At 41.4% G+C, this 26878-nt stretch overlaps 1 protein-coding gene and 1 long non-coding RNA gene across 4 annotated transcripts in view; both read right to left on the bottom strand.

Moving 5' to 3' along the window:
* Positions 1-1310: 1310 nt before the first annotated feature.
* Positions 1311-4128, bottom strand: LOC139077031 (uncharacterized). The gene is made up of 4 exons (XR_011529183.1): positions 4027-4128; positions 3080-3095; positions 2254-2329; positions 1311-1887 (listed from the first exon to the last, which is right to left on the bottom strand). It is a non-coding gene; the product is annotated as an uncharacterized lncRNA (long non-coding RNA).
* A 14820-nt stretch (positions 4129-18948) lies between these two features.
* LSAMP (limbic system associated membrane protein) overlaps positions 18949-26878 on the bottom strand; it is a 600383-nt gene continuing 592453 nt past the window's right edge. For 2 of the 3 annotated variants that reach the window (XM_070582659.1, XM_070582658.1), the window contains one exon: positions 18949-22010. In XM_070582659.1, the coding sequence (XP_070438760.1) occupies positions 21913-22010 (98 nt within the window). In that variant the 3' untranslated portion in view covers positions 18949-21912. The remainder of the gene's footprint in view (positions 22011-26878) is intronic. The other variant, XM_070582660.1, reaches the window with a different exon arrangement.

Raw genomic sequence — 26878 nt, 5'->3', positions numbered from 1 at the left:
TTGCTACCTTCCCACTGCTGCTGCCACACTGTGACACTAAGCTCCAGAGCCTCTCACTTGTGTGGACCCCTCTGAATGCTGTGAGTTGCTGGGTGTTCTAGTATGTTCTTGATGGGGAGGAAAGGTCAAGTCATAATCAAGATAATTTTGCATGTAAGCATTTTTGGCAAATTTCCTGAAGAAATCTCAGAAGAGAATGACTGGAATCTCTAAGTCTCCTAGTATTTGTTGGGATTTTTTTTTTCTCATTCTAAATAAATATTTACTTTCAGCAGCTAGGTTTTTAATAAAAATTGTATGTTCTTTTTCTTAGATAGGATCCTCTAAATTGAATAAAATTTAGGCACCCTAAATTCTAAATATTTGCTTTCAGTAGCTACTTCTTTCATAAAAATTTTATATTCTTTTTCTTAGATAGGGTCCTCTAAATTGAATAAAGTTTAAGCACCCCCAATTCTGGATTTGCCTGTCTGTACTATATACTTTATGTGCGTTGTCTGATCTAATGCCTACAGCTAACCTTTGAGGCAAGAATTGTGATTGATAAATGAAGACGCTGAACCTCTGACAACCTAGGTCATTTGCTCAAAATCACGCAGCTTGGAATTTGAAGCCAGCTTCTCTGATGTCAAGCCCACTGCTGTTTCTAATATATCGTACTCCCTCACGGAATATGACCTTGACACAATGACGGCTTGGGGTGGAAGAGCTCCTCCTTTCGGGAGTGGGCAGTTTTTATGCCTGTTGAAATGTGAGGAGGCAAAATGTCTTTGATTTTTCTCCACTAGGACTGGCTAGTTTAGGTCCAGAGGCAGGAAGTGCTTATAAAGTATACGGATTAGTATAGACACCAGAGCAGGATTTGACAAACTACAGCCCATTAGGCAAATCTAGCCTGCCACCTTTTTTTTTTTTTTTCCTGCATGTTTTCATACAGGCTTCAATCTAAGAATGGCTTTTGCTTTTTTGTTTTGTTTTTAAAGATTGGCACCTGAGCTAACATCTCTTGCCAATCTTCTTTTTTTCTCTTCTTCTTCTCCCCAAAGCCCCCCTGTACATAGTTGTATATTCCAGTTGTGAGTACCTCTGGTTGTGCTATGTGGACGCCATCTCAGCATGGCCTGATGAGCAGTGCCATGTCTGTGCCTAGGATCTGAACCAGCGAAACCCCCGGCTGCCGAAGTGGAGCATGTGAACTTAACCACTAGGCCACAGTGCAGGGCCCCGCTTTTTGCACTTTTTAATCGTTAAAAAATAAGAAAATTTAAATAATATTTTGTGACAAGTAGGAATTGCAAGAAATTCACATTTTAGAGTCCGTAAAGTTTTATTGGGACACAGATACACTCATTTATTTACGTATGGTTTAATGCAATAACACAGAGCTGAGTAGTTGCAACAGAGAGTGTATGACTCACAAAGCCCAAGATATATTTACTATCTGGTTCTTTCCAGAAAAAGTTTGCTGACTCCTGAACTGAAGTCACACACACACTTGCGTTTAAGCCTTGGCTCCATCATGCACTACAGATCTTCCTTGATTTACGATGGGGTTACGTCTTGATAAACTCATTGTAAGTTGAAAATGCATTGAATACAGCTGACCAACCGAACATCATAGCTTAGCCTAGCCTACCTTTAACATACTCAGAACACTTACATTAGCCTACAGTTGGGCAAAATCATCTGACACAAAGTCTATCTTATAATAAAGTGTTGAATATTTCATGTAACTTACTGCGAGTGAAAAACAGAATGGCTGGATGGGGACAGCATGGTTGTAAGTGTATTGGTTGTTTACCCTCGTGATCACACAGCTAATTGGAAGCTACGGCTCGTGGCCACCGCCCAGCATCACAAGAGATGATCCTACCACATGCTGATAGCCTGGGAAAAGACCAAAATTCAAAATTTGAAGTGCAGTTTCTACCAAATGCATATTGCTTTCGCAATATCGCAAAGTCGAAAAATTGTAAGCCAAACCCTCGTTAGTTTGGGGATCATCTGTAGTTGTATGATTATGAACATTTTATCTAAGTCTTGAAGTCTTATTTCCCTCAGATATGAAGTGGGATAACAATGATGTCCACTTCAATGGGTTATTACAAGAATCAAATTTAGCATAAGGAGCCCTCTGAAAATGTTAGTGTTACAAATATTTGGATGCTGAAAAAAATCACGTTTCTTTCTTTGTCTAAGACAAATTGAATGATGGTTCGGCTTGCATATATCGGGATTGGCAGGTAAACTTACCTCAATTATTTTGGGAGGCGGGTCCCTTCCATCTCCTTTGGGATCACACAAGAATCCCAGGGGCTCAGGAGCATCCCTAAAGAGATTTCTGGTAGTTGATCTCTGTTTGTCTCCTTGATCAAGCCCACACGACCTATCCCAAGGAAGGGAGCCCTGCTGGTGACCCCCCCTCCATTGCTGTCACAAGAGGCCAGGGGACCTTGACCACAGTTCCCATATCTGGGGCCCCAGGTATCACAACACTCTTCCCAAGCTTTGGTCACCCTGGGGCACTGCGTGGAAGCAGAGTGCAGGTCTGTTGATAACACTTTTGATCAATCTATTCTTCCCAGACTCCTGAATAGAACTCTTTCCTCAAATCAGCCATTCCCTTCCTCTTCAACCTGTGGAGCCTCCTTCTCTGATAGTTCAGTTCTCCATCTCCACGAGCCCCTAGTACACCAGGACCCTTATGCTCAGATGCCTCACAAGGTCATGCAGGTGAAAAAGCTGAGTGTAACACAATAGGGCCAAGTGGGTACTGTGGCAAACTTGCCCCTTCCAATGATGGTAAGAGCTCCTCAGCTCCCACTGATGGTTCTCATTTAGGTCCAGCATCTCCAGATGTTCTACTTGTTCAAGGGGAGCTGTGAATCTGGACAATTACATAAAATTTCCATAAAAAATACCTTGTTGGGGAAAACAGTCTGGAGGCTGAATCCTGCCGAAATGTAACCAAATAACCCTAGCTTTTCTAAAAATAAATAAATAAATGAATAAGTCTTCTTGCTCCTCTGGAGGTAGGGAGACCCCAGACCTGGCTACCTTCTTGGAAGGGAAAAAATACCTCTCATGCTCTCGACCTGAAACCAAGGAAATAGGATACAGTTAATTTCTCAATCAACGTTATTTTGGCATATTGCTATTAATTATTATTATTTTACTACTGATCATGTAAGACGGTACATGCGTGGCACATAGCACGCGACAAATGTTTATTATCACTGTTTTATTAAGGTTAATAACCCTCTCGACCCTATTTTGGAATTACGTTGGAAGGAGGAATCTCAGAGGGACACCAGGACCCTGTCTGTCCGCATGCGCGTGCGTGCATCTGTGTGTGTGTGTGCGTGTGCGCGCGCGCGCGCGCGCGCGAGTGGCACGGGGCGCTGATCTCTGACAAACACGTTCTTAGAGCTCCGATTCCAGCTACGAGGAGCTGCAGGTTGACAGGTAGCGTTACCGCCACCTGCTGCCCAGTTCGCCAAACTGTCACTGCTCACAGCGGCACCCGCAGAGGCGGGCAGCTCGCCTGGCTACCCCTTCTGGGTTTGCAAATCAGCCTCTTCCGCCCCAACACACACACACTCCGCGGGCTGGCTCCATCACTGCCTGTCCCTCAGGTAACCAAACAACGCTGCCTTTTAGATTCCTCCTGACCTGGCGACGGCGGTGACCGGTGCAGCTACCAGGAGAGGAGAACTAGGAGGAGCGCAAGCGGGCACGGGGCCCGGTCCTGGGGGCAGCCATCATGCGCCCACCACAGGGGCCAAGACTGAGGGCAGCGAGTGGGAGCGTCGGGAGACGCACAGCTGCGGGGGTCCCAGCGGGCTCGCCCAGCTTTGCCTTTTTTCCTTCTCTAATCAGAGGCAGCATGACTCACTCCTTTGTTTCTGGAAAAGATATATCTGTACTAGCCCGAGGCAGAATTCACCCCTCCCGCACTAGTCAGGAATCGCTTGCTTATTCGCTGCGCCCCTCGGTGCCCGCCCGGGAAGCAGGTAGAATCCTTACGCGGGCTGTCAGCCGCTGTGATGGGTGACACCAAATGATCAACCTTCCGAGCCCTCCTTCCAAGCGCTCCCGGGCCTGCTCTGCAGTAGCGCTAGCCCGCCGGCGCGCACCTCTGCCCCCTCGTGGCGGGTGAGAGCATCGCTGCAGCTCTCACAGCACCGCCCACCCGCAGCCCCCGCAGCGTCGCTTCTGGATGCGTTTCAAAGGGAGCATTTTTACAGCTCTATTCAACCGCTGGGGATAGGAGATGCGGTTCTCAGGTTAATTACTAATGAATGAGAAGCAGTGTGTGTGCGTGTATGTGCCTGTGTGTGTGTGTGTATTTGAAGGAGATGGAAAGCAAGGGAGAACAACTCTAAGAGCATGTTTGTGATAGGATAATGGAGAGGAGAGGAAGGAATAGGCAAAATGAAGGAAATTAAGAAGCAAGAAAGACAAAGTGACGGTGATGAGGGAATAGAGTGATAGCAAAGGATGCAGAAAGAACGCAAGGAGCAACAGTTTGATGGGAAATGGGAGGGGACCTATGCGTGAAAGAGAGGGGAAGATTTGACATCCGTGAGAGGTAAAGTTTCATTCTGGTGAAGTGAACCTTGTGAACATTTCAATATACTTCTCTCCAATTTTACACCCATTTTGTTTGGCAGCTGCTAGAAATCAGTTTCCATTTTTCTGTCTTGTTTTAATATTCTCACGTCTCCCACATCGCTAGATCATTAGAAGCAGAAGCAGTTACGCCATACATTGCCTGTGTCTGACAGAACCCCGGGCGCTTGCCGGCTTGTTAACTCCAGCCTTGCCCGGCCGCCATCAGCTGCATCTGCTTTTGTTATCTGATCCAGGGTTTAGCTCGCTCTCTCTCGGCTGACCTCTATATACTAGCTTGTCCTTTAGGAAATAGACCAGTCGCTGCTCAGAATCCAAACGTATGTGACAAACACTCTCACAAAGGCTTCTGCCACTCACTCATCAACAAACAAACAAAACAAATCCCAACATCAACAAATAGCCTCAAAAATGGGTTCTTTTGAATCACTTCTGTGACTCCTGACCTAATCCCTTTCATCCTCTCCAGAAGAACAAAAGGAGAGAGATCCTGCAAGGTGTGTGCTAGCTAGAGCTGGGGACAAGCACTGAAGAGGTTGAAGAGGATTTTCTACATCCCAGTCTCAGTGACTATTTTGTCAACATTGCCCAATCTTGTTCCAGATTTGGGAGAGGGGGGTCAGATTTTGAAAGCCTGGACAGGATGGTAAACACTGTTTTGGCAGGAGATAAATCATTGCATATGGGTGTGGGCAGTACTGCCCAAACTCATTCACCACAACAAATGGTTTTGTGAAAATGTTTTGGTCACTACAGCTTATTGTGCCATATGAAGAGTAGTTGCCTATCTGAAAGACTGAATGGAGGGGATGGGCATCTCAAGGGCCACTCAGAGGGAGCTCTCAGGGAAGTGGCCATCCTGAGCGTTTAACCCTCATTCTGGGAAGTGCTGGGGACATTCCAGGAATGCAGTTTGGAGATAGAACATTTCTCATTGTGGTTAATGGATTGTGATGCAGTTAAGCAATAGGAAGAGAAAAATGCATTGGGCCCTCAAAATACAAAACCTTTCTGTAACATGGTTATTATGAACTGCGAAGAGTTCTATGATTCGTGTCTGAATAAGTTGCTGTGAGGTTCAAAAGTGATAATGTATGTGGACGGGCTTTGCACACTCAGAGGATGCTCCTTAGAGACGAAGCAAGACAGTGCTATAGGAGAAAAGGAAGTCTGCCACAGGTTTTTCAGAACAAGTCAGAGACGTACCTTCAAATCACTAAATAATTGTTTAATTATCCCCCTAACATTCCACAATTTACATTTTATTTCCTCAGTGTCCTTTTCACTCCTTTTTGAGATCTCTTTCTGCTTGAATCTGCTTAGTGCATTTTCTTACAATCTTCCATCAGGGGTTCAGCCAAGGAAACCGTAATTTAATCGGGTGTCATTGAAGCTGTGGCAAGGTTCGTCTACAATAGCAGCCAGTGAGTGTTGCTCAGTTCCAGGCTCCGCTGCTGTGCCAGAAAGAGCTTATCACAAGGAATTTAGATGAATCTGTGAATCTATGCTATGGAGTGGCATAGATTGTATTTTCTCTGTGTTTTCTATTGAGAGTGGAAATGTTGATATATGTATACATATATATCTGTATCCATATATATATATGGATAAAATCTCACAGTATATATATTACCCCCTTCTCTCTCTCACACACACACACCCCTTCTGGTTTTACTTACCCCCCGCCCAACACATACTAATGTTTCTTACCCCTACCTGCAAGATTTACCACTTTATGGGACTCACTGTTGTGTTTTCGGATGTGGAGTGAGAGTAGAAATACATATCCCTATAGTCACTGTCACCCTAGGATTGAAAAATAAAAACGTTTAGCAAAATCTCACATGGGCCAATGACCCTGCTTTCTGTGTTAGCTTGCTGAGACTGCCATGACAAAGTGCCGGAGACTGGGTGGCTTATTCAAGAGAAATTTATTTTCTCATAGTTTTGGAGGCTGGAAGTCCCAGATCAAGGTGGCGGCAGGCTCGGTTTCTCCTGAGGGCTCTCTCCTCGGCTTGCAAAGGGTCACATACTTGCTGTATCCTCATGTGGTCCTTCTTCTGTGTGCATGCTTCCCTTCTCGACCTCATCTTGTAAGGACACCAGTCACATTGGATCGGGGTCCCATGTTTATGACTTTGATTAGCTCTTTAAAGGCCCTATCTCCAAACACAGTCTCACTCTAAGGTGCTGGGGGCTTAGAGCTTCAACTATGAATTTTGAGAGGACACAGTTCAGCCCAAACCCTCTCTAAGCATATTCATGTGGGCTACTGAAGCTGGCAACTGAGAGTCCTCCTCCAGGTTCCACAAGGAGAGAGGTCAGGTAGCCACACTCATATTAGACCCAGAAGGTTCAGAGATCGGGAGCCGGGGTCCCACAATTCATCTGGCTGTGTGACCTTGAGCCAAGCGGTTAATTTTCTGAGGCTTAGTTTCACATCTGTGAAACATGGACTAAGTGTTAGTCTTCTGCCATTAATTATTACTGCATTTATTATCGCTAATTGGTACCCTAGGATAACTATGGAAAGAAGTTGTGTGAAATGATATGTGCTGCTTCAACATATAGTATTTTTATAGTGAATCTTCCTAATGTTGACTTTCTTTTTTTGCTTTGTGCCAGGAAATAGTGTAGTGGTTACAAGCAATGCCTTTGGGGGCACATAGATCCCAATTTGGATGCCAGTCTATCCACTTCCTTTGGGCCGCCATTTAACTTTCAAAGATTCAGTTTCTTCCTATGTCAAATGGGACTAACAGTATAAACAACCACACAGAATTCATAATGAAGACTAAAGAAAATAATACACATAAAACGCGAGGGCTTGAAAATAGTTTACTTATCATCATCAACAACAATTTGTTCCTGTAAAGTCTTTCCCTTGCCCTTCTCCACATCACCTTAACCTCCAGATGGCGTTCAATCCTACTCCTGACTTGGGTTCCCTGAATAAACTTTGTGATATTCTTCTGTGCTGTTGACAGCAATTTATTCTGCAGTACTTTCTCTTTCTTCTTCCTCTTCTCCCCAAACAAACTTTCAACGATGTGGAGCTCTACACCTTTGTGGAGACAGAAAAGGCATTTATGTATTTTCATTTCAGACCCATCGTCTCCTCCCTGTTAGAGAAATCCCTGAACGTGAGCGTCGTAGTCAGTTCTCTCATCGGGCAGTGCCAATCTGCTGCCACAATGCCATCTCACTTAACACCTTTCCAAACATGATTCTCCACCTGAAGCTTAGGTAAGTTGGTAGAGATGAGGATCAAAGAATAGGATTCACCTCCACTCATAAGTGCCCCCATCACCAAGCACAGTGTTGGCAAATAGTGAGGACCCACAAATATTTGGGTAATGAATGAATAAATGAATGGTGTGTTAACAAGAGTTGTCAAAACACTAAACCCATTTTTCAGTGACAGATAATAAGTAAGGGGAAATTCCAGAAGGGATAATGATGGAGGACAGTGTGGAGCTTAAAGTTGAGGAAACATTGGTACAGAGGCAGATGTGTGTGTGTGTGTGTGTGTGTGTGTGTGATACATTCTGAGAGAGGAGCAGGAAGTAGAGTTCAAAATCAAATAGTTTAAAAGAAAAAGGAGGGATTAGGACACTGCACACAGTGAAGTGTTCTGAAAAGCTGCCTCTTCCTTTGGCAGACGGTTCACAGCCCCATCTTTTAGTGAACCCAGTTGCACATAGACCCAGCTCTAGACACGCATAGTCTGTTTGGCCAAATGGCAGGACTATAAAAGAATGATTAAAATACCTTATATGCATCATGAAAGGATTAACTTATAAATCTTTCTTAAATATCTGTCCTCCCAGCCAGACATAAACTCCAGAGGATAGGAGCTTGCCCTCAGAGAGCAAGTGAATAATTAAGCATGGTGCCTGGCCCCCACTAGTCTCTTCATGAAGATTTGTGAATGAACAAACAAATGGATGAATGAGTAGCACGGTAATAGGCATCTGTGTATTCACACCTCTCCAGAGTCTTTTCCACCGCTCCCATTGAACAACTTGTTAAGTACTGAGAAATAACATATCTGCAGCTGACACAAGCTTCTGTGTGAACCTCCCTTTTCAGGCTGAATTTTGCACCGTGTCAACAAGTGGTGCTTTTTCATAACCAAATTGTCGGGCCATGGACGTCATCATTAGCTTTCTTTCTTCTCACCACCACGTCACACATGCCAATCTCGAATTAGTTCCATTGTTACTCATGTGATAATATTTTAGGGGGTATTTATTTCAAAAAGGATAATGTATTTAACAAATGTTATATATACAGAAGGTTTTAAGTGGGACTAAATGCAGCAATTAATGCTAATGAGTCTGCTGTTAACATGTAATATTCTCGGTGTTATAATCACGCATCGCCGAATATGGAGCCTCAGTTTGTTCAACAGATGCTGATCTTAATGGCCACATTCTCTTCCCATGGATAAGTTAGCTTTAGTTAAATGTACCATTAAAAATAACCATTTAAAATGTTAATGAAAACAGTGACTATATCCACCAGGAATTTTTGTTTTAGCTTCTGCCTTATTACTTCTTATTTTTAAGAGGACTTTGGGAAGATGGGAAGCCTATTGTCTGTTCGAGATGCTTTACAGGAAGAAAAAAAGACTCAGCTCATTCCAGTTATGATCTGATGTATACAGGGAAGAGCAAGAAAAAGGGACTCATGGGGAAGCCGCTATGACTTCTGTTCACAGCAGCTCGGGGACGTAGGCCTGTACTGTTCACTCAAACCAAACTTGAAAGCTGTGTCGCCTGGGTTTTCATCTCGTTTCTTAATATTCATTTAGGATGTGAGGCAGAACAGGGTAATTAGAGTCCTTGGTAGTCCAACTCGTTGATATCCAAATATCTTGTCTTCCGGAACGTACCATTATTCTATCACAAATTAAGATTAAAAAGGGAAAAATACCAGGATGCTGCTACTTAGGAACTGATCCTTGCAGAACAACAAGAAGCCTGGTTTGGGCTTTCTTTCTGGAAGATGGAGTTGTAAAACAAAGGATTAACAGATGCACAGGAAGAGCTCTGTGTCTTTCCACGTCGTGTCACTAGTCACGCCCGGAGACAGGTTCTCCAGGTCTTAGAATGTGGCCACACGGCGGGTGAGGGGAGGGTGGAGGAATGTCTATGTCTTGGGAGAGCTCTTGCGTATTTAATGGGTATGAACCAGGTCTCCTCTTGACTCATTTCTTTCTTGGCTAGGCTACATAACTCTCCAGGCCTGGCTAAGTCGATTCAGGGCAGTGTAGCTGGTCCGGGCAGAGGTCGGCTTGACCTGGGAGCAGTTTTATGAGGAGCTTTACTTTTTTAAAGAGTGGCACCTGAGCTAACATCTGTCGCCAACGTTCATTTTTTTTTTCCTTCTTCTTCTCCCCAAAGCCCCCCAGTACATAATTGTATGTTCTAGTTGTGGGTCCTTCTGGTTGTGCTATGTGGGATGCCACCTCAGCCTGGCCTGATGAGCGGTGCCGTGTCCGCACCCAGGATCCGAACCAGTGAAACCCCAGGCCACCAAGCAAAGTGAGTGAACTTAACCACTCGGTCACAAGGCCGGCCCCTATGAGAAGGTTTTTTAAGTGCACAACCCAACTCTCTTGCACTAGGAAATGTCTTCATCCAGAAGAGATTCTCAGTCCCCTCCCTGGTGAATCTTCTGGATTCTGGGAGGTTTTTTTCTTTTCTTCTTCTTCTTCTTTTTTTTTTTGTTTGGTGAGGAAGATTGGACCTGAGCTAACATCTGTTGCCAATCTTCCTGTTTTTGCTTGAGGAACATTGTTACTGAGCTAACATCTATGCCAATCTTGCTCTATTTTTGTATGTGGGATGCCACCACAGCATGGCTTGATGAGCAGTGTGTAGGTCTATGTCCAGGATCTGAACTTAAAAACACCCGGCCACTGAAGCAGAGTGTGTGAACTTAACCACTGTGCTACTGGGCTGGCTCCTGGGACATTTTTTTTTCTATTTTATTTCCAAAATTTACTCAAATATTAATGTATCTGTGTGAATTCATGCTATTGAAGGCTATGCAATCTCATAATTGCCGGTATAGAGCCTGGGAGTTTACATATCAAGAATAAGGCAAAAACTCAGTAATGCAAGTTTGGCTAATTATCTAGGAGGCAGAACAATAATAAAAGGGCAGAGAGGTATGTTCATAGTCCAGGAATTTAAAGTCAAAGTGCTACTACAATTGAGATCGATGAATGGAGCCTGTGGGTGCAATAGCTGACAGAGTGCTGAAGTACTATTTTCATTGACAATTGCTTGGGAGCTTCTGATGACTTAAGCTGGAGCTGCTTAGGGCCATAACTGTGCCATCTCTCTTAACCTTACCAGCATCCTTTCCCTATTCCTGGGTTTCTAAGCAGGGCCCACCTCTGGCGTTTGCTCCCGCTAGTAGGAACATCATCTCTGGGCAGACAGAACCTGAAGTAGAGGTTCCTTGGGAGATAGGAACACTTACTACTAGATTAATGGATCTCTAATTTGATCCTGGAGGCCAGACAGGAGCAGGATGAGCAGGTAGAATGATGTAAAGATAACATGGGTAGTCCAAATTTCATGCTACCTTATGGAGTAAGAAGTGTTTTGTTTTAAAAGCCCATGGCAAGTCAGCCTGCACCTTCTCATTGAGAATGGTTGGGTCTGTAAGAGGTAGTTAAGTTAGACGACGTCCTTCCAATGCATGTTGTCAGACACAATTCCTAGGGTTTGCCATAGATCTTCAACAGTTCGAGAGTCTTTGCAGAAGAAGAAGCTTTGACTAATGGAAGGCTACCCCAACTGGCCAGTGGCCAGTCTAGGGAGTAGAAGAGAAGACCTCAGAAAAGAAAGTGGAGAGAGGGCTTTTTCCTCTTCACACAAAGACCATTAAGACTCCAGTCTTGGGCTTATAGGCAGTCAAGTTTTCATGTTTGTGTAACATTTTTTTATGTGTATGAGGGAGGGATCTGCCTTTTATTCCATAGACTTGAATTCAGAAATCATCCACAGCTGTGGTGAGGTTATAGTGACAGATAGAAAAGAATTCCACAGGTAGTTGATCTGTTGGTTGCATTGAACACAACTCCATTCCATTTTGACAAATGTTTGCTAAGCCACTAGCCTTTCACCATGCTAGGTCTGAAAGGGTCACAAGAGTGAAAAAGACATGGCCTTTTCCTTAAGAGGTTAGAACCACAGACTCACCTTCTTCCCAGCTCTCACATGCTGTTTAGGGCATACATTTTTTTTTCCCTGGGGAAGATTTACCCTAAGCTAACATCTGTTGCCAATCTTCCTCTTTTTTCTGCCCCAAAGCCCCAGTACATAGTTGTGTACGTTGTAAGTTCTTTTAGTTCTTGTATATGAGCCACTGCCACAGCATGGCTACTGACAGACAAGTGGTGTGGTTGTGTGCCAGGGAACCAAACCTGGGCCACTGAAGGAGAGCACACTAAACTTTAACTGTTAGGCCATCAGGGCCAGCTCTAGGAAGTACTTTTAAACAGATGGATGTAAAAGGAGTAGAAAATGAGGTCATGCTAGAAGAAGTTTTTTCTGAGGCACCGATGACAACAAAACCTCAAGCTGGTGTTAATTTTCTAACCCCAAAGCTTCAGTGGCTTAAAGGAAATAAAATCTCAAGCCAGCAGGGGACAATGCTATTAAAGACTCCAAGTGGTTTTTTACAAGATTGGTAATGGGAGCTATAAAACAAAGACTTTGACTAGCCTTTGTCCCTGGTTCCTGGGAGGGGTAACCCAGTTCCTTGGGATTTTCTGAGTAGATGGTGTTTCTTTGTTATTCATGTTGGGCCCTCATGGGTCACACCTGATAGTTTATGCTAATAAGGTGACTCCTGGTGGGACCCTAGGTAGTTTATGCTAAAGATGGAGCTGGCCATGCCAAAAAGACCAGCAGCCATGTGGTTAGAGTATTGGGATTTTGAGTCCTGTGATGGTGATATCAGCCTGACCTCCAGGAAGGGGAGGGAGACTGGAGATTGAGTTAAACTGTGTGGCCAATGATTCAATCAATCATGCCTAAGTAATGAAACTCTAATAAAAACTCTGGGCACCAAAGCTTGGGTGAGCTTCCCTGGTTGGCAACATGGTACATTGTCACAATGTGCTGGGAGGGTAATGTGTCCTGAGTCCACCTGGAGAGGACGATGGAAACTTCAAATTTGGGACTCTCTCAGACCTTGCCTTATGTGTCTCATCCTTTGGCTAGTACTGATTTGTGTCCTTTTGCTGTAACAAAACTATCATCACAACACCTTCTTGAATTCTGTGAGTCATTCTAGAAATTATTAAATCTAGAGGATAGTGGGAACCCCTGAATTTGTAGCCAGCTGATCAGAAATTAGGGTGGCCTGAGGACCCCAAATTTGTAGCTAGTGTCTGATGTGAGGGCTGTCTTTTTGAGAATTATGTCTTTAACCTTGAGTTTGGAAAACTCATTGAGGATGGGCATTTTCAGTTTTAGATAAAGGTCAAATTTAGGGAGATTGGGATCTTAAGCTGTCTCTTTGAACCAGAGAGGGCCAGCAGTTTTCCTTCTGTCTGAGACCCTTTGCTGATTATTGAATTTGACCATGAATTCTCACTCCCCCACCCTCTCCCCTAGCCACCCATCCCAATTTAGGATCAGTTCTCTTGGTTTTTCCAATCCAATTTGGCTCCTAAGAGTCAAACTTCAGACCCTCTCAATCACTTCTGATGTATGATTAGCCAACCTCACCTTTTTAGATTGTGGAGTGCTTATTTCTCATTTTCTTCTGCCATCTACCATCTGTCCTGCATGATGCTATCGGGATTCTACGGAGATTCTGGAAACGTTTTGTGAGGGTAATAGCTCTCAGTAAGAATAAAAGACAAACTACTTTTTCCGTAAGTAGAAATAGAAATTTAGAAGATAATTTAGTTTCTCCTGCTACTATTAGGTAGGATCTCATTCAAACTAACCCTTAAAGATAACCTCTGTTATGGAGACTTCAAAGAAAGGGTATACTCCCTAATGTTTTTTGGTATCATGTCCTAAGGTCTCACTCAAGTCTAACAATTGAGAACTTCTTAATGCTTTATCTGTAGCTTCCCAATGATAATTTGCTCTTTTTCTTATGACCTCTTAAGGGAGAAAAAAGAAAACTGCCAGAGAATCTCTTTGCTTAGATAAAGACAATTATTGTAAATATCACATTCCCGTCTGTGGTAGAAGAGACTTCAAGTGATTCTTCAGTATTTTGTCCACCCCTTCCTCACATAATTTCCATTATCATTGTCTTCAGTCCTTATCTTATTCATGAAAACTTTCAAGAAGCAGCACAGTCAACCACAGGATCACTGACTCATGGAAATGAAGACACATCTCTTTTTCACGTTTATTTCATTTTGTTTTAAGATCACAGAAGAGCAGAGCATTCATACGTGTAAAGTAACAGAAGAGAGAACAGAATTTAAATACATTTAAAAAGAAAAGGAAAAAAGCTTTTTTTAATTTTAATTTTTTTTTTACACACACTGCGCTTTTTTATTTTCCTTCACAGAGCTAGTATCCAGGGAAAAAAAATCCACCCAATAAAAGTAAAAAACCTTGAACAACAAAAAACCCAAACCAAAAATGGCCATGTGTTTGTATCATCAAGGACAGTTCTGTTTATGTCTACAGGGCTGAAAAAAGGAATATATTTATATATATATATATATTTATATGTATATAACACTGTTAATAAGAGAATTCTAACCAAGAGCAGGATTTATACACCCTTCAGTAGAGCAGAGAGAAGGAAGGGGTGAAGCCAGGGTGGGGGAAGGAAGGGGAGGTTTTCTCCAGGGCTTCTCTCCCCTGTATTTCCCTCCCTGTAACTTTCCCCCATTCTCAGTAAGTACTTAAGGAGCAGAACTTGGCCATAATTCACCAGGAGGAACCATGTACATTCTCTGGTGAAGAGCAAAGACTTAGGGAAGTGGGTTCAGAAAAGGCTCCAGATAGCTTAGAATTACTACCACGTGTCATGAAGCTAGTAGTCCCAGGTGTTTTCTTCATTTACAAGAGGAGATTTTTACTCTGTGCCTGGCTTTACATAGAGAGGGCTTGTGCAGAGATGAATGTGACTGTAGAAATAAATCCAGGAGCACCACTCAAAAAGAGGCACCTCTGAAATAATCATGGAAATGGGGAGTTGTCCTGTGGGCAGGTCATTCTCCCACTTAAGTAGAGCTTCATGAGTACTCTCAGCGATTGTATATCCTTATTTACATAAAGTGATACTAATGCTGGGAAGTTATGAGTAATCCCTGCTCTTCAGTGTACAGATAACTCAGATTCTTTCTGTTCTCTTAGGCAATGCATGAAAAGCTACTGTTGGACAGATACTAAGTTGAGCCTCTAGGATAATGTGGGGCTATACTTTGGTGGGTCAAGACAAGTGGGCTTGTGCTCAATCGATCCAGAACATGGCACAAGAAAGTATTCCTCATTAGCCACCTGAGAAACCATCCTTTCTGCTTACCCGCTTCTCAGAGAATTCAATTTTCACATTTGATTTTGGCCTTCACAACAACTCTTACTCTATTCAGCTCTATAACTTCCTAAAATGTGTTGATTTTTGTCCTCTTTTCAACTTGTCTTCTTTAAATGGAATGGATTTGTACTTTTTGAAAATGACGTTTGTTTTCACTCCATCCACTTCCTTGACTTCACAGCCTAAAAGTCAAGTTTGAGGAAACTTAGGCCATGAGAAATTCCTTCCAAAATAAAATATTTTATTTTGCTTTTTTCTCAGGGAACAGCCTTTTGAACCTGCCTGGAACCACGTGCTTACTGCTATCAGCACAAGCAAAGAGTTTTCAAGGACACACATTTAGTATAATGAGGCACTTGGCCCAGGATGAGAGAAAACTGATGTTTCCTTTTATATGCACAACTTCCTTGCTTGTTACATGCATAATATCCAATCTGGCTATTTCCCTTCCTACGAAACTTTATTAGGATATAGTTCAGCGCTTAGATTTTATATTATAAATAAGGAAACAACTCCAGCTATATTTCAATACCCTCAGTATAATCTGAAAGTGTCCCTTCTCTCCATTGATAAGAAACTTTGATCAGGAGAGGAGCCCTGTATTCTAGGAAGTTTCGGCTTTTGAAATGGAGATGAAGGAATGGTGGTTCTGAGAAGTGAGGATAGTACAGAGACCAAACTAGAGACAACAAACAGCTGCATGGAATGATTAGCTGGGCACAGCATGACCACAGCACTAAATTCTCATTCAGAATCAGAGAGTTTAGAGTTGACAGAAGTTTTAAAGATGTCATCCAAAGTCCTCACTTTCAGGATGAGAAAACCAAGACTCAGGGAGTTTAAATGACTTGCTGCCTAAGGTCACACAGCTTGTTGTGGCCAGATCCAGGGTTAAAACAGAATTCTTCTGACTCCCAATCCAGTACACCTCACTTTAACGTTCTCGTTTAGCTTGGGTGGAGGAGTATGCTTTAAGTGTACTGTTCGTTTTACCTAAATTTCTTTCTATAACAGTCCTTGCAGAAAAATCATGTGGTCCCTGAAGTCATCTCTTGATGACTCCTTATGTACCAGTTGTTCAGATTGTAGAAAAGGTATATACGTCATTCTGTTAAACATATCAGATATTTCAAAAAGACTCCAAGAGAGCATGCCTGAGAGAGATACTCCCAATTAAAATGATTCTGTACTTAATTTGCAATATTCAGAATAGACATGCAGAAATACAGGTCTACCCAATGAAGTAAAAGCAGTTATTTCCTAGGGTGACTTCACAAGATATTTCTCAAGGATATAACATCTCTTATACCCTACATTTCTTAGGATCAAGATGACAAAGAAGCTTTCCCAGTGTCTTCGTTGAATGGAAAATAAAAACTGAGTAATATTTTGCTCATCAGGTGTAGGTGACTTTCTTGGAGCTATTTAAATAAAATGTCTTAAATGATAAGTAAAACGTAACAAGAAGCCGCTTGTGAGTTGATGCAACAGACACATGAGCCCTGAAATCTCCTTCCCCCTTGTCTCTTCATTTCCCTTGCTTTGGGGTCAGGTGAGACAACTGTGACAAGAGTTGGGAGAAACTCCATTTAGGTCCTGAAGGAACACAGAGGCGGCCTCCTGTGACGTCAGCAGGATGTGAATCGATAACAGTTCCTGTGGGTCTGCTTCCTTTTGCTGAGGCAACTTTATGTTTGAGCCATTAGTCATACTTCTTCCCATTCTGACCTGTGAAATGCTTTGGTTTTTATTCATTTAAAAAATTTTTTTCTTTAAGATTTATAGGCTTAGCTGAACTTGGGCTCTGCATGAAAAATGAAGTTTACATAGTTTATATTATGTACATAAACTAGTGATTTACATTGATTCACACATGATTGGTGCCTAATTTATTAATCAGCACACAGTATGCAAATGTACTGAAAGGAAATCAAGATTTTAAAATAAGTTTTCCATAATATCCATAAACATTTGCGCTGGTGTAAATGTTAAACCTAAACCTAATGTTAACACCAGCTTCCTTGCCAAGAGGAAAGTGATGTACACTGCTGGGTGAAAACAAATTCTTTCTTGAATTTCAGTCGGCCACGTTTGACAACATAGCTACATGCAAATAAGAATACATAGTTTACTTCTCTTCCACTAATATGCACATAAATGTAAACTCCATTTTGCATTTAGTGAGATGTTTACAGATATTATGCCACCATGATGGAAAATTTACATCACTGGGGCAAATGCAGTCTTTGGAGGAGAAATATTTTAGATACTTAAGAAAGAAGGAGGATACCTAACCTGGATTTGCATTTCTTAACTCAGGGTCTTATCTCACCATTTTTGCGGTATGTTTAACATTCGTCTTCAAAATATTAATCGTTTTTGTAAGTCAGATATAGCATTATACTTACATTTCTATAAAAGTGATAGTTTTGGGGAACCAAGACCAAATCCAGGCTAAAAGATTAAGAAGATGAAGAGAGAAATAAGGCTGTGGTTAACCCCATGGAACGTGATCCCTAAGCAAATTCCTCTTAAATAAATAATTACAAAGTGGAAAAAATGGGGTTTCATGTCTTTCTAGATGAAGCATAGCTCTCTTTTTTAACCAAATTCAATACTTTTCTTCCTTTTAAGTTTAAACCATTGCTCTAGATTTGTCTTATAATACATACAATATTGTAAATATAACATCTGTAAAGATAAGATTAAAAAAAATACATACACATATATATTATTTTTCCACAGATAATTCAAGGCCTGCAATAAACAAAAAGGAATTCTGGGAGACAAGCCAATAGACAGTCAAACTCCAACCAACCTGGGGATGGAACCTGTGACTCCGGGGTAGTTAAGAAGCTAACAACTCGGTAGGTAAGAACTCAGAAACAATTTCATGCTGAGGAGTTTAGTTTTTGTGTGCAAAGGAGGTAAGTTCATTTTTGGAGGAGAAACAGATTTTTGTTTCTGTCCTCCAAGAACATGAAAATCACGAGTACTTTTACAAGGTCTCTATGGATAGCCCAGTTGTCTGAATATGAAGTAAAAAAATGCCCCTGGCAATGGGAGAAGTCTGTCTGACTTGGAAGAGAAGGCAAAGTCAATAGGACAATTCTTCCCAACAGAAAACACATGTGACTTTTCCCTAAGCCTTAGTTCTTTTAGGGCAGAGGGATTTTATGTCTCAAAACAAGTAACACTATTCCTCCAACAAGGCAAAACTTTCTGATGAACAATTGCACAGAGGATATAATCCTGCATTTGAAAAACCTAGGATAGTTCTCATTCTTATGGAAGTGCCCTTGGTCAAGGTCATTTCTGCTTTTGTTAACTGTAAGTAGAGTTTAAGGATTTTGTTTTATGAATGGTGGAGTATCATTTTGCCTACAAAGGACATTAAATATTTTAGCCAGTCAGATTAATTGGTGCATTTCATTCCTCTCAGTGTATTGTTTCCAACCAATTGGTTCTTCTCAGTGCAGGGTTTCAAACTTTGATTATCAATGGACAAAATTCTTGAAGGGATTTCTAGCAATATGATGAACTAAATTCCAAGAAGTCCCGTGTTCAGACAATCTCTTGGTGTCAGTCCTCTGATTCCTCCCTTTTTCCTGACCTTTCTCCAAGCTATGTTCTTCTCCATTCTTCACATTGCTTAGAGACATTCTCAAACCTATGAGATTTCTGGGGTCAATGTTTGCTCTGAAACAGAAGCCAGGGCAAATTTTTAAAATTCCCAGATCCTGCCAGAGATATATGCAAACACCACAATATTCAATATATGTTTAATTATGTTTAATATATGGTCCATTATAGTAAAACTCAGGGAACAAATGGTGCTGACACGGCAAAGACATTCCTTTAAATGGAGAATCTCCTTTCATAAAACCAAGACTTTGTCCTTATGATGGAGTGGAGACAATAAAAAATCTAGGTGTATGATTAAATCTGTGATGTGCCACAGGGATCTGTTCCTGAAACTGACACTAAACTGAATTAACTCCTGTTACTTTTCTCTTATATCTCTTGAAATTAGCATGCACTCCTCTAAAGCTTCCACTTAAAAATGTGGCTGGCCCTTCAATATAGAGGGACGATTTATCATCAAGGATGATAAGCTTTTATTCCTGTACTAGAAAGATCAAACTGTTAGAGAAATTCCTGATTGTCGATGAATCGATGTTGCATAGGAATATGGCTCACTTTCCCCATATTTCAGTAGCTACCTCCGTGAATAAGAATTTCTGTCCTTTGCCAGCATCTGTCACAAATACACTTACCCATCCCCAAGCCCAATGTGTCCTTCTGTTTCATGTCTAAACTGCAAAATCATAAAAGGCTAGTGATAAGCTTCTAAAAAAAATAGAATCCCCTGGAAGAGATTAAAAATGCTGCTCGTCAAAGAAATCATTACCTTCAAAGATGAGACTCATTGCAAAGAGCCTTCAATCAATAAAATCTATCAAGACAAATTTCAGATCTTTCCTTCCTTCCTTTCCCTCCTCCTTCCTTCCTCCCTTTCTCTTTCTTCCTGCTTTTCTTTCTTTCTTTCTCTAATTCTCCCTTCCTATCTTCCTTCCTCTCTTTCTTTCACTCTTCTTTCTTTTTTTTGATTTACAGTTATAAAGTTTCCTGTTTTATATTACATGGCAGCCATTTTCCAGGTTCCAAAACTTGGTGACGTACCATATTTTTCTCTGCTGAAATGCATTCAATTATGACCTCAATAATGATCTTGTTCTCTTTGATAGACTGAGCCACTTCCAATGCCTCCTACAGTCTAAGTGAAAGCTATCTTCCCGACAAAGATATCTACACAGAGAGCCAGCTCTCTCTGCAAGGCCTTTCCTAAGAAAATCCTTCTGGTGTTGTGGTGATGCCAAGCTTTGTGGTATGCGTACAACTTCTGCCTAAATCATTACAACTTTCTCAGCTCTTTTGGTTAGGGAACTAACCCACATCTCAATATTAATGGCAAGATGACTCTTATAGATGTAAACTTAAACACCATATCCCCATTGTATCTTTTTCAAGAGACTAGAAGCCAAAAGTGAGCAAGGATGGTGGAATATAATGCCATTCCTGGATAATGACGGACTGCTATGAATCGGTGCTGCAAAAACCATCAGTGGAACGGAAAGGAGATAATGTGGGCAACCAAATGAAGAATTAGCCTAGAACACCAGGACAAATATCTGCAAAGGAGCACAAGGAGTAGATTCCTTTTGGTTACGGTCAATGGTCTGTATTAGAGCTCTGATGGTATATCTATAATATGAGAAGGGACCTTAGACATCTGTCTGCTTTTCCCACCTTGCTCACTCTCACTATATTTTATCTGAAATGGGAAACAATCTCTGCTCAGGCGAATCCATGGGGCCAATGTAGCGTTATTTGAAGATTCTGGAGGGGGCAAAACAGGGCTGCTTAGGATCTCCACGTGGCTCATCATTCTTTCATTGGGAGTTAACACTTGGAGGCTTTTCTGCTTCTGGGATTTACTCAACACATGCTTTTCACTCCTGCAGCAGAGCGGGACCAAGCCTGCAAAAAGCCAGGAGATCTACGAATCCCTCAGACTCACGAAACTAGAGTGAAATCAGAAATCTTCTCTGCTAGGTCACCTCATCCCTGTCACTGATTCTTTCTACTGTTTGCTCACCCCATCAATAGTAGGCACTTTCATTTACAGTGATATTCTGAGTGACTCTCGACTGGGTTCTGATGATTGGACTAGGAGGAATATGAGGTTCTGCCCTTAGAAGGGGCACAGCTTGGTTTGAATACACACTGGTGTCATGGGACAGCCATGGATTGGGGGAGAGACTCTGATCCTTGCCTCCTTCCCCACCATGTCCCTCAGCAACTTGTCACAGCCGCATCTCACAATTACAATGCGAGACAGTATCTACAGCACAATGAGTCTATGTACACATGGACCATTCCCTTGGCATGCTTTAGAGAGAGACACACACGCTCACACAGGTAAACCCACGTGAGAGCGAGAGACTTGAGCACGCGCGCACAGTGGAGAAAATTAAAATGGCACTTCCTAGCATTTGCGGCATGACTAGTGCTGGGGACGGAGGAAGGGTGGGAGTGAAGAGAAGTGGTGGGGGTGGGGGATAGAAAGGGAATATCTGGGATGGATGCTGGGGAGATAGAACACACTGGAAGGGGAGAAGATGGTACTAAAAGTTGGAGAGATAGTGGGGGCAGGAAAGCCAGATAAAGGCTCAACGCAGGACTCCAGCATGTATTCTGCTGATAGTCTGAAATGGCTACAAGTCAGCTCAGATGGAAAACAGAATAAAAAGATGATGGAAATATAAACACCAAAGGCAAGACCTTATTTTTTCTTTCCCCACAGATGAAAAAGAATGAAGGAAGGATAAAGTGTGTGGGGGTTAATATCCATCTGGTACTTCTTCACATGTCTTACTTTTACAACTTCTAGATGACCTTAGCATGATGTAGTCTTTATACAGCATACATTTGCTTAGATATACACATATCCTGGTAGAACTTTTCCCGTCCTGAATTATAATCAAATTTTTATTGATGGACTTTCAAATTATTTTTAAATGTTATGTTTTCTTCTTCGTTTTCTTATTTCCCCCTTCATTTATAAGCACACAGAGTTGTGAAATAAACAGTCTCCCCCCATCTCGCTCTCTCTCTTTCTGTATCCTGTGTGACGCATTTTTGTGTGTTTTTTTAAATTATTTTTAAATTTTTATTCTATTAACATTTGCTGAGAAGGCAGAGCAGAGATGCTGCCAGCAGCCACAGTGGTACGGCCAGACTGATGGATCCGTTTATTCCTCTCACCGACCCAGGTCCTGCAGTGCAAAAGAGAGAGAGAAAAGAGAATGGTTAGATCTGGCCCACTCTATGTTACAACTGACTGCTGACGGTGTCAGAGGTAAGACTGGGCTAGGTACCAGTGCCTCAAAGTCAGTGTGCTATGTACGCCCCAAGAAGGGCTCACAATCTTTCCTAAATCCTTCTCCTTAAGCTATAACTATCTTAAGACGGATCGCTATTTGAAGCACTTCTAAATACAAAATTCTCTTGCCAGAGGAGGCCCTACATTGGCTTTCACTAATGTGGCTGATGCTGCTGCAGGCTCCTCTTTGCCCAACCTCCTCTTGCATGCTCTGCTCTGCATAGCATTGCGAGGCCAGCACTCATTAAGATTCCAAGCATTAGTGAGGGTCCTTCAGCAGCCAGACATGGGCTCCTCCAGCCGATTCGTCACAGCATCTCCATCAATAAAACATGGAACCAATCTGTGGCTCTCTCATTTCTCAGGGGGAAAGCAGTAATTATTTATTTGTTAATGGGGAGGGGAATTGTTTCAATGTAACACTTATGGCTGGGTGACTCCTTAGCTGCCAGGTAGGAAATAAGTCAACTCATTGAAGAGTCTTAAGAGGCAGCAGGGGCGCATCTGGTCCACGCTCTTCATTTGACACTTTAAAAGTCAAAAGCAGAGACAACAACAACAATAGCAAACAAACAAACAAATCAACCTAGAGAGGTTAAGGGGCAGGGCCAAACCAGAAGCAGAACTGAGAGTTGAACTTGCCAGGAACTCAACCTGGAGTGGTGGTCTGTGTGTTTCCCAGGGCCACCCACTTTTCCTAATGTGGACATGATTTGGAGGATGTGGGTGTCCAGGAGGGAAATTGGAATGGAGAGGAAAGTGGAGAAGGGATTTGTGTGTTGACAGAAAGAGGAGGATTGGGGCAGAAAATGTAGTTTTGAAGAGCCTGTCTCCTATGCTTTTCTTGTTCCATTTTCTCCTTTGTATAGTTCTGTTCATATAGAGCCATTAAAAGAAGAAAATGTTAGTGTTTTTCACAACAAAGACTTTGGGATTTAAGACTGCATGCTTACACAATGATGTTCAAAAGAGAAATTGGTGTGACTGAAATTATGGGTCACTATGAAGTTTTGAGGGCATGTATGCAGATCAATGTGTGTGAATGCATGTGCACATGTGTTTAAACCTATGATCATTTGCAAGTGCAATGGAAGCATCCTCTGGTAGGTGAATGTTTCCAAAATTGTCTACAAATATTTTACCTACAAACCAGATTAGAGGTAAAATAACAGGGAAAATGTTGAATTCAAGAATGTTCTCCTAATCTATGTTTTATGTACATAATAATAGCAACACCAACAACCAAACAAAACCAAGAATTACACAACGCTTACTACAAGGTACTGTTATAAATGCCTTACAAATATAAGTACACAACTATGCTACGAGAGAGGTACTATAATGAGCCTTGTTTTACAGTGAGATAACAGAGGCACAGAGAGGTTAAATCCATCACGCAAGTTCACGCAGCTAGTAAGCAGAGAAGCTGGGGTTTTTACCAGGTGGCTGTCTCATCTTTGCCCGTCACCACTGCACAGTGAACTTACACAGTGAAGGGGTACTGGTGAGTCTCTTGTCAGACATTCAGCAAATGAAATTTGGGTTTGTTTAGAACAATAGCCATAGCAAACAAAACAACACAGAACCATTCATTACATTTGAAAAAAATGACTTTCAATAGAATATTTTTGACTAGAATGCCTTCTTGAGAATAGCAAAAATATTACTTAATATAAAAATATGAATATATACAAACTTTGAACAGCATAGTTATAGTATAAACTGAGCTTTATTATATGTAAGGCTATGTAAATACAGAATAAATGCTTTAAAGATTCAATCAATCAATTCTTGAAATTTCTGAATAGGTTATAGGAAAATATTAAGAGAAGGCATTTTAGCGCCTTCTGGTTCATGCTTTTCATGAGGAATTAAGGTTCAAGGAGATTATGGATCCTGCACAAAGCACCCGATTTGTAACTGTTGACCCGGCACTAGAATCCAGGTGTTCTGAGTCTCAGCTCAATTCCCATCCTAATCCATCCCTCCCTGCCCCCTCTCCTGGCCTTTTCGGTGTTTTGGGACCTTTAAGCTCTCATAATGGCCACTCCCCAGGGCTCCCGGCCTGATGGCGGTGTGTTTCTTGATTGTTTCAGTTCCTCTAGACACTTTAGATGGCATGAGCTCCATGGTACATTTGTTTAGATTAATGTGTCAGTGAAGCTTCCAAAACATAGAAAGACTACACACAAATTGAGGCCATACAGGGTTGAGCAAAAATGATTTGTTTTGCCCTGGGGATAGCGCAAAACCGAAGGTTTTCAGAAAGAGGCTAATTCTGCCTATTTCCTTAATCTCATTTTGAGTGCTGGGGCAGGTTGGATTATCTTTCAGACATCTTGGAGTTGAGTAGTACCTGGGGAAGTCTAAAAAGCCTAGTCTTATCATTTTATTTGAAAGGTAGTAAATACTTGAGAAAGCAAAAATTCCACCACTGAAAATATAATATATACATATATCAACCTAGATAAGGGTGTTCGCATATGACATTCTTGCTAATGTATGTACACACATATATACGCAGATACAAAGGGAATTATGTATGGTACACGCATATTCATATATATACATGATATAGACACAAATTATTGGCCTTTTAATTCACACAATTGAGAAGTAATTGTTACTTTCACATGCTATTCTATGTTATCTATAGGGAATCCCAGTATGACTGTGTTAATAATCTTCAGTTTTATCCTTAATAGAATTATTATTACATATTTGAAATGCATTTTTTGGATCTGTTAAAGATAGCTTCATCTCTATCACTTATTATTTATTAAGTGCTCTCATATAGCTGTTTGATGTGCTTCTATGACTTGCTCTTTTCATAATTAGTTTTGAAAGTAAATAAATAGGCTTGAAAAAATGCAAGGGTGAATGGCTGATGGTGGAGTCGTCACAAGTGTGTGTACAATTATAGATATATGTGACTGCATAGGAGACTACTTCAGTTAATGGCTATTTCAGGGAAGAATAATCAGCAAAATCATTAATTATGTTTTAGTTCATAGTTATGAAATTTCTGCTTATTTGTGGAAATGCAAATGATAAATCTTATTTCCCATAGCAGATGGCCAGGCTCAGCAAGTGCTTTTATATACGACAGATAAAATGAAAGCAAGAGTCTGCAAACATAAATTAGCCTTAAGAATAGATGAGCAAATAGAACTTTAATTCAAAAATTGCTACATGTTTTTCATTTAACAGACAAAAATCGCATCTTGGTATTTAGCCACATTCTACATGTGTGTATGCGTGTGTGCACACACTTCTATGTGTGGTCTCTAGTAGACATTGAATAAATGCTAGCATCAGCATTATTGTTATTAACTATAGAAGTTTGGATTACATAAAGGCATGAAATACCCCTGAATCAAAGGCATTGGTTTGAGAATTGGGTCGAGGCTTTTAATGTTTGATCGGAAGGGGCAAAATTCAGCTGCAGCAAGATTGGCAATCTTGAGTCAACACACTAGGACCAGGTTCTCAACCCTAGGACGGGATGGTATGTGAGATTCTGTATCAAGGTGTATGCTGGACTGCACTTTGCCATGGCAATGGTTATAAAAGAGAATTTGTGATTAAAGGCAAGATTGATAAAATGTTCTGAAATTGTGGGATATGAGAACTTTTTGGCAAGTCTCTACACTACGAATCTGATGTAGGATGTTGAGCCAACTGATTTGTTTTTCAGTAAAATCTCAAAGAAAGGACAGGTGATTTTTCAACATCTGCTCTAGAAAGCTTGTGCTTGGAGACACTTTGTGATTCAATTCTGGCCAACACATTTCTGTTTCTTCTTCTGAGTACTTAGGGCTCATTTCCTGGATTTGGGACTAGAATTATTCAACATAATCATTAATCACACCCTCAGTGATTCTTGGGCATTCCTTTCAGCACTAATGAATTGAGGTCGATCATCATTTTATTCCTGTACACAGTTCAGCCATATAAGAAAAGAAGAAAGTCCAGGAGAGTTTAAGTTTGAATTCTTAGAATTATTAAGGGCTGACTTAGTGACTGAAAATAAATGAAAAACCTAAACAATATACAAAACAATCGTTAGGTGCAGGAGAAAAACAACCTCCTAAATCTCTCTTAGATAAGCAGACTAGGACATGTTGCGTCCTGGGAAGCCATGTTTAAAGGAAAGCCTGATAAGATTGACTTTGGCGCCACCTACTCTCCGTTTTCAGTCAGTGCAGCTTCCTCTGGGCGAACGAATTGGGAATTAAAGCCTATGATCTCCAGGCTGGAGCAGGTTAGAAGAAGGGATATATTGATGTTTTCTTTGAGCAATGTGTCTTATAATTAAATTTGGGTTCCTCCTGCATAATTCTTAATGTGTTATCTCACCTCTCGGTAAAAGGAGTCTTGGGTAAGGCTGAAGTATTCTCACAGTAAAGTCAGAATTATCGCATCTTTTCCATCAAAACAGCATCAAATATTTTGGCATGTAAAATTTTGAAATACTAGGCCAATACTTAGAATTTCTTCAGGTGACACTAAGAATTTATCTGGATGGTCTTTGAAATTAAAAAAACAACAACAAAACCCCTAGACCCTACTTCTCCATCCACACTAAAGCCCTGAAGTATGATGAGTTCCACGAACACTAGCCACTTAAGATTCAAATGTAATTGATAATCATGGCACGGGGGAGAGAAGGAAGGCTGAAGATGACAGTAGTTTATACCTTCTTACCCCAAATGATCTTGGTCTTATGTATATATTTCTGGTTGCCTCTTCCCTGCTGCC

Source organism: Equus przewalskii, chromosome 18 (assembly GCF_037783145.1).
Source record: "Equus przewalskii isolate Varuska chromosome 18, EquPr2, whole genome shotgun sequence".
Taxonomy (NCBI): Eukaryota; Metazoa; Chordata; class Mammalia; order Perissodactyla; family Equidae; genus Equus; species Equus przewalskii.
The sequence above is the reverse complement of the archived record's forward strand: the minus strand, read 5'-3'. Positions and strand labels throughout refer to the sequence as shown.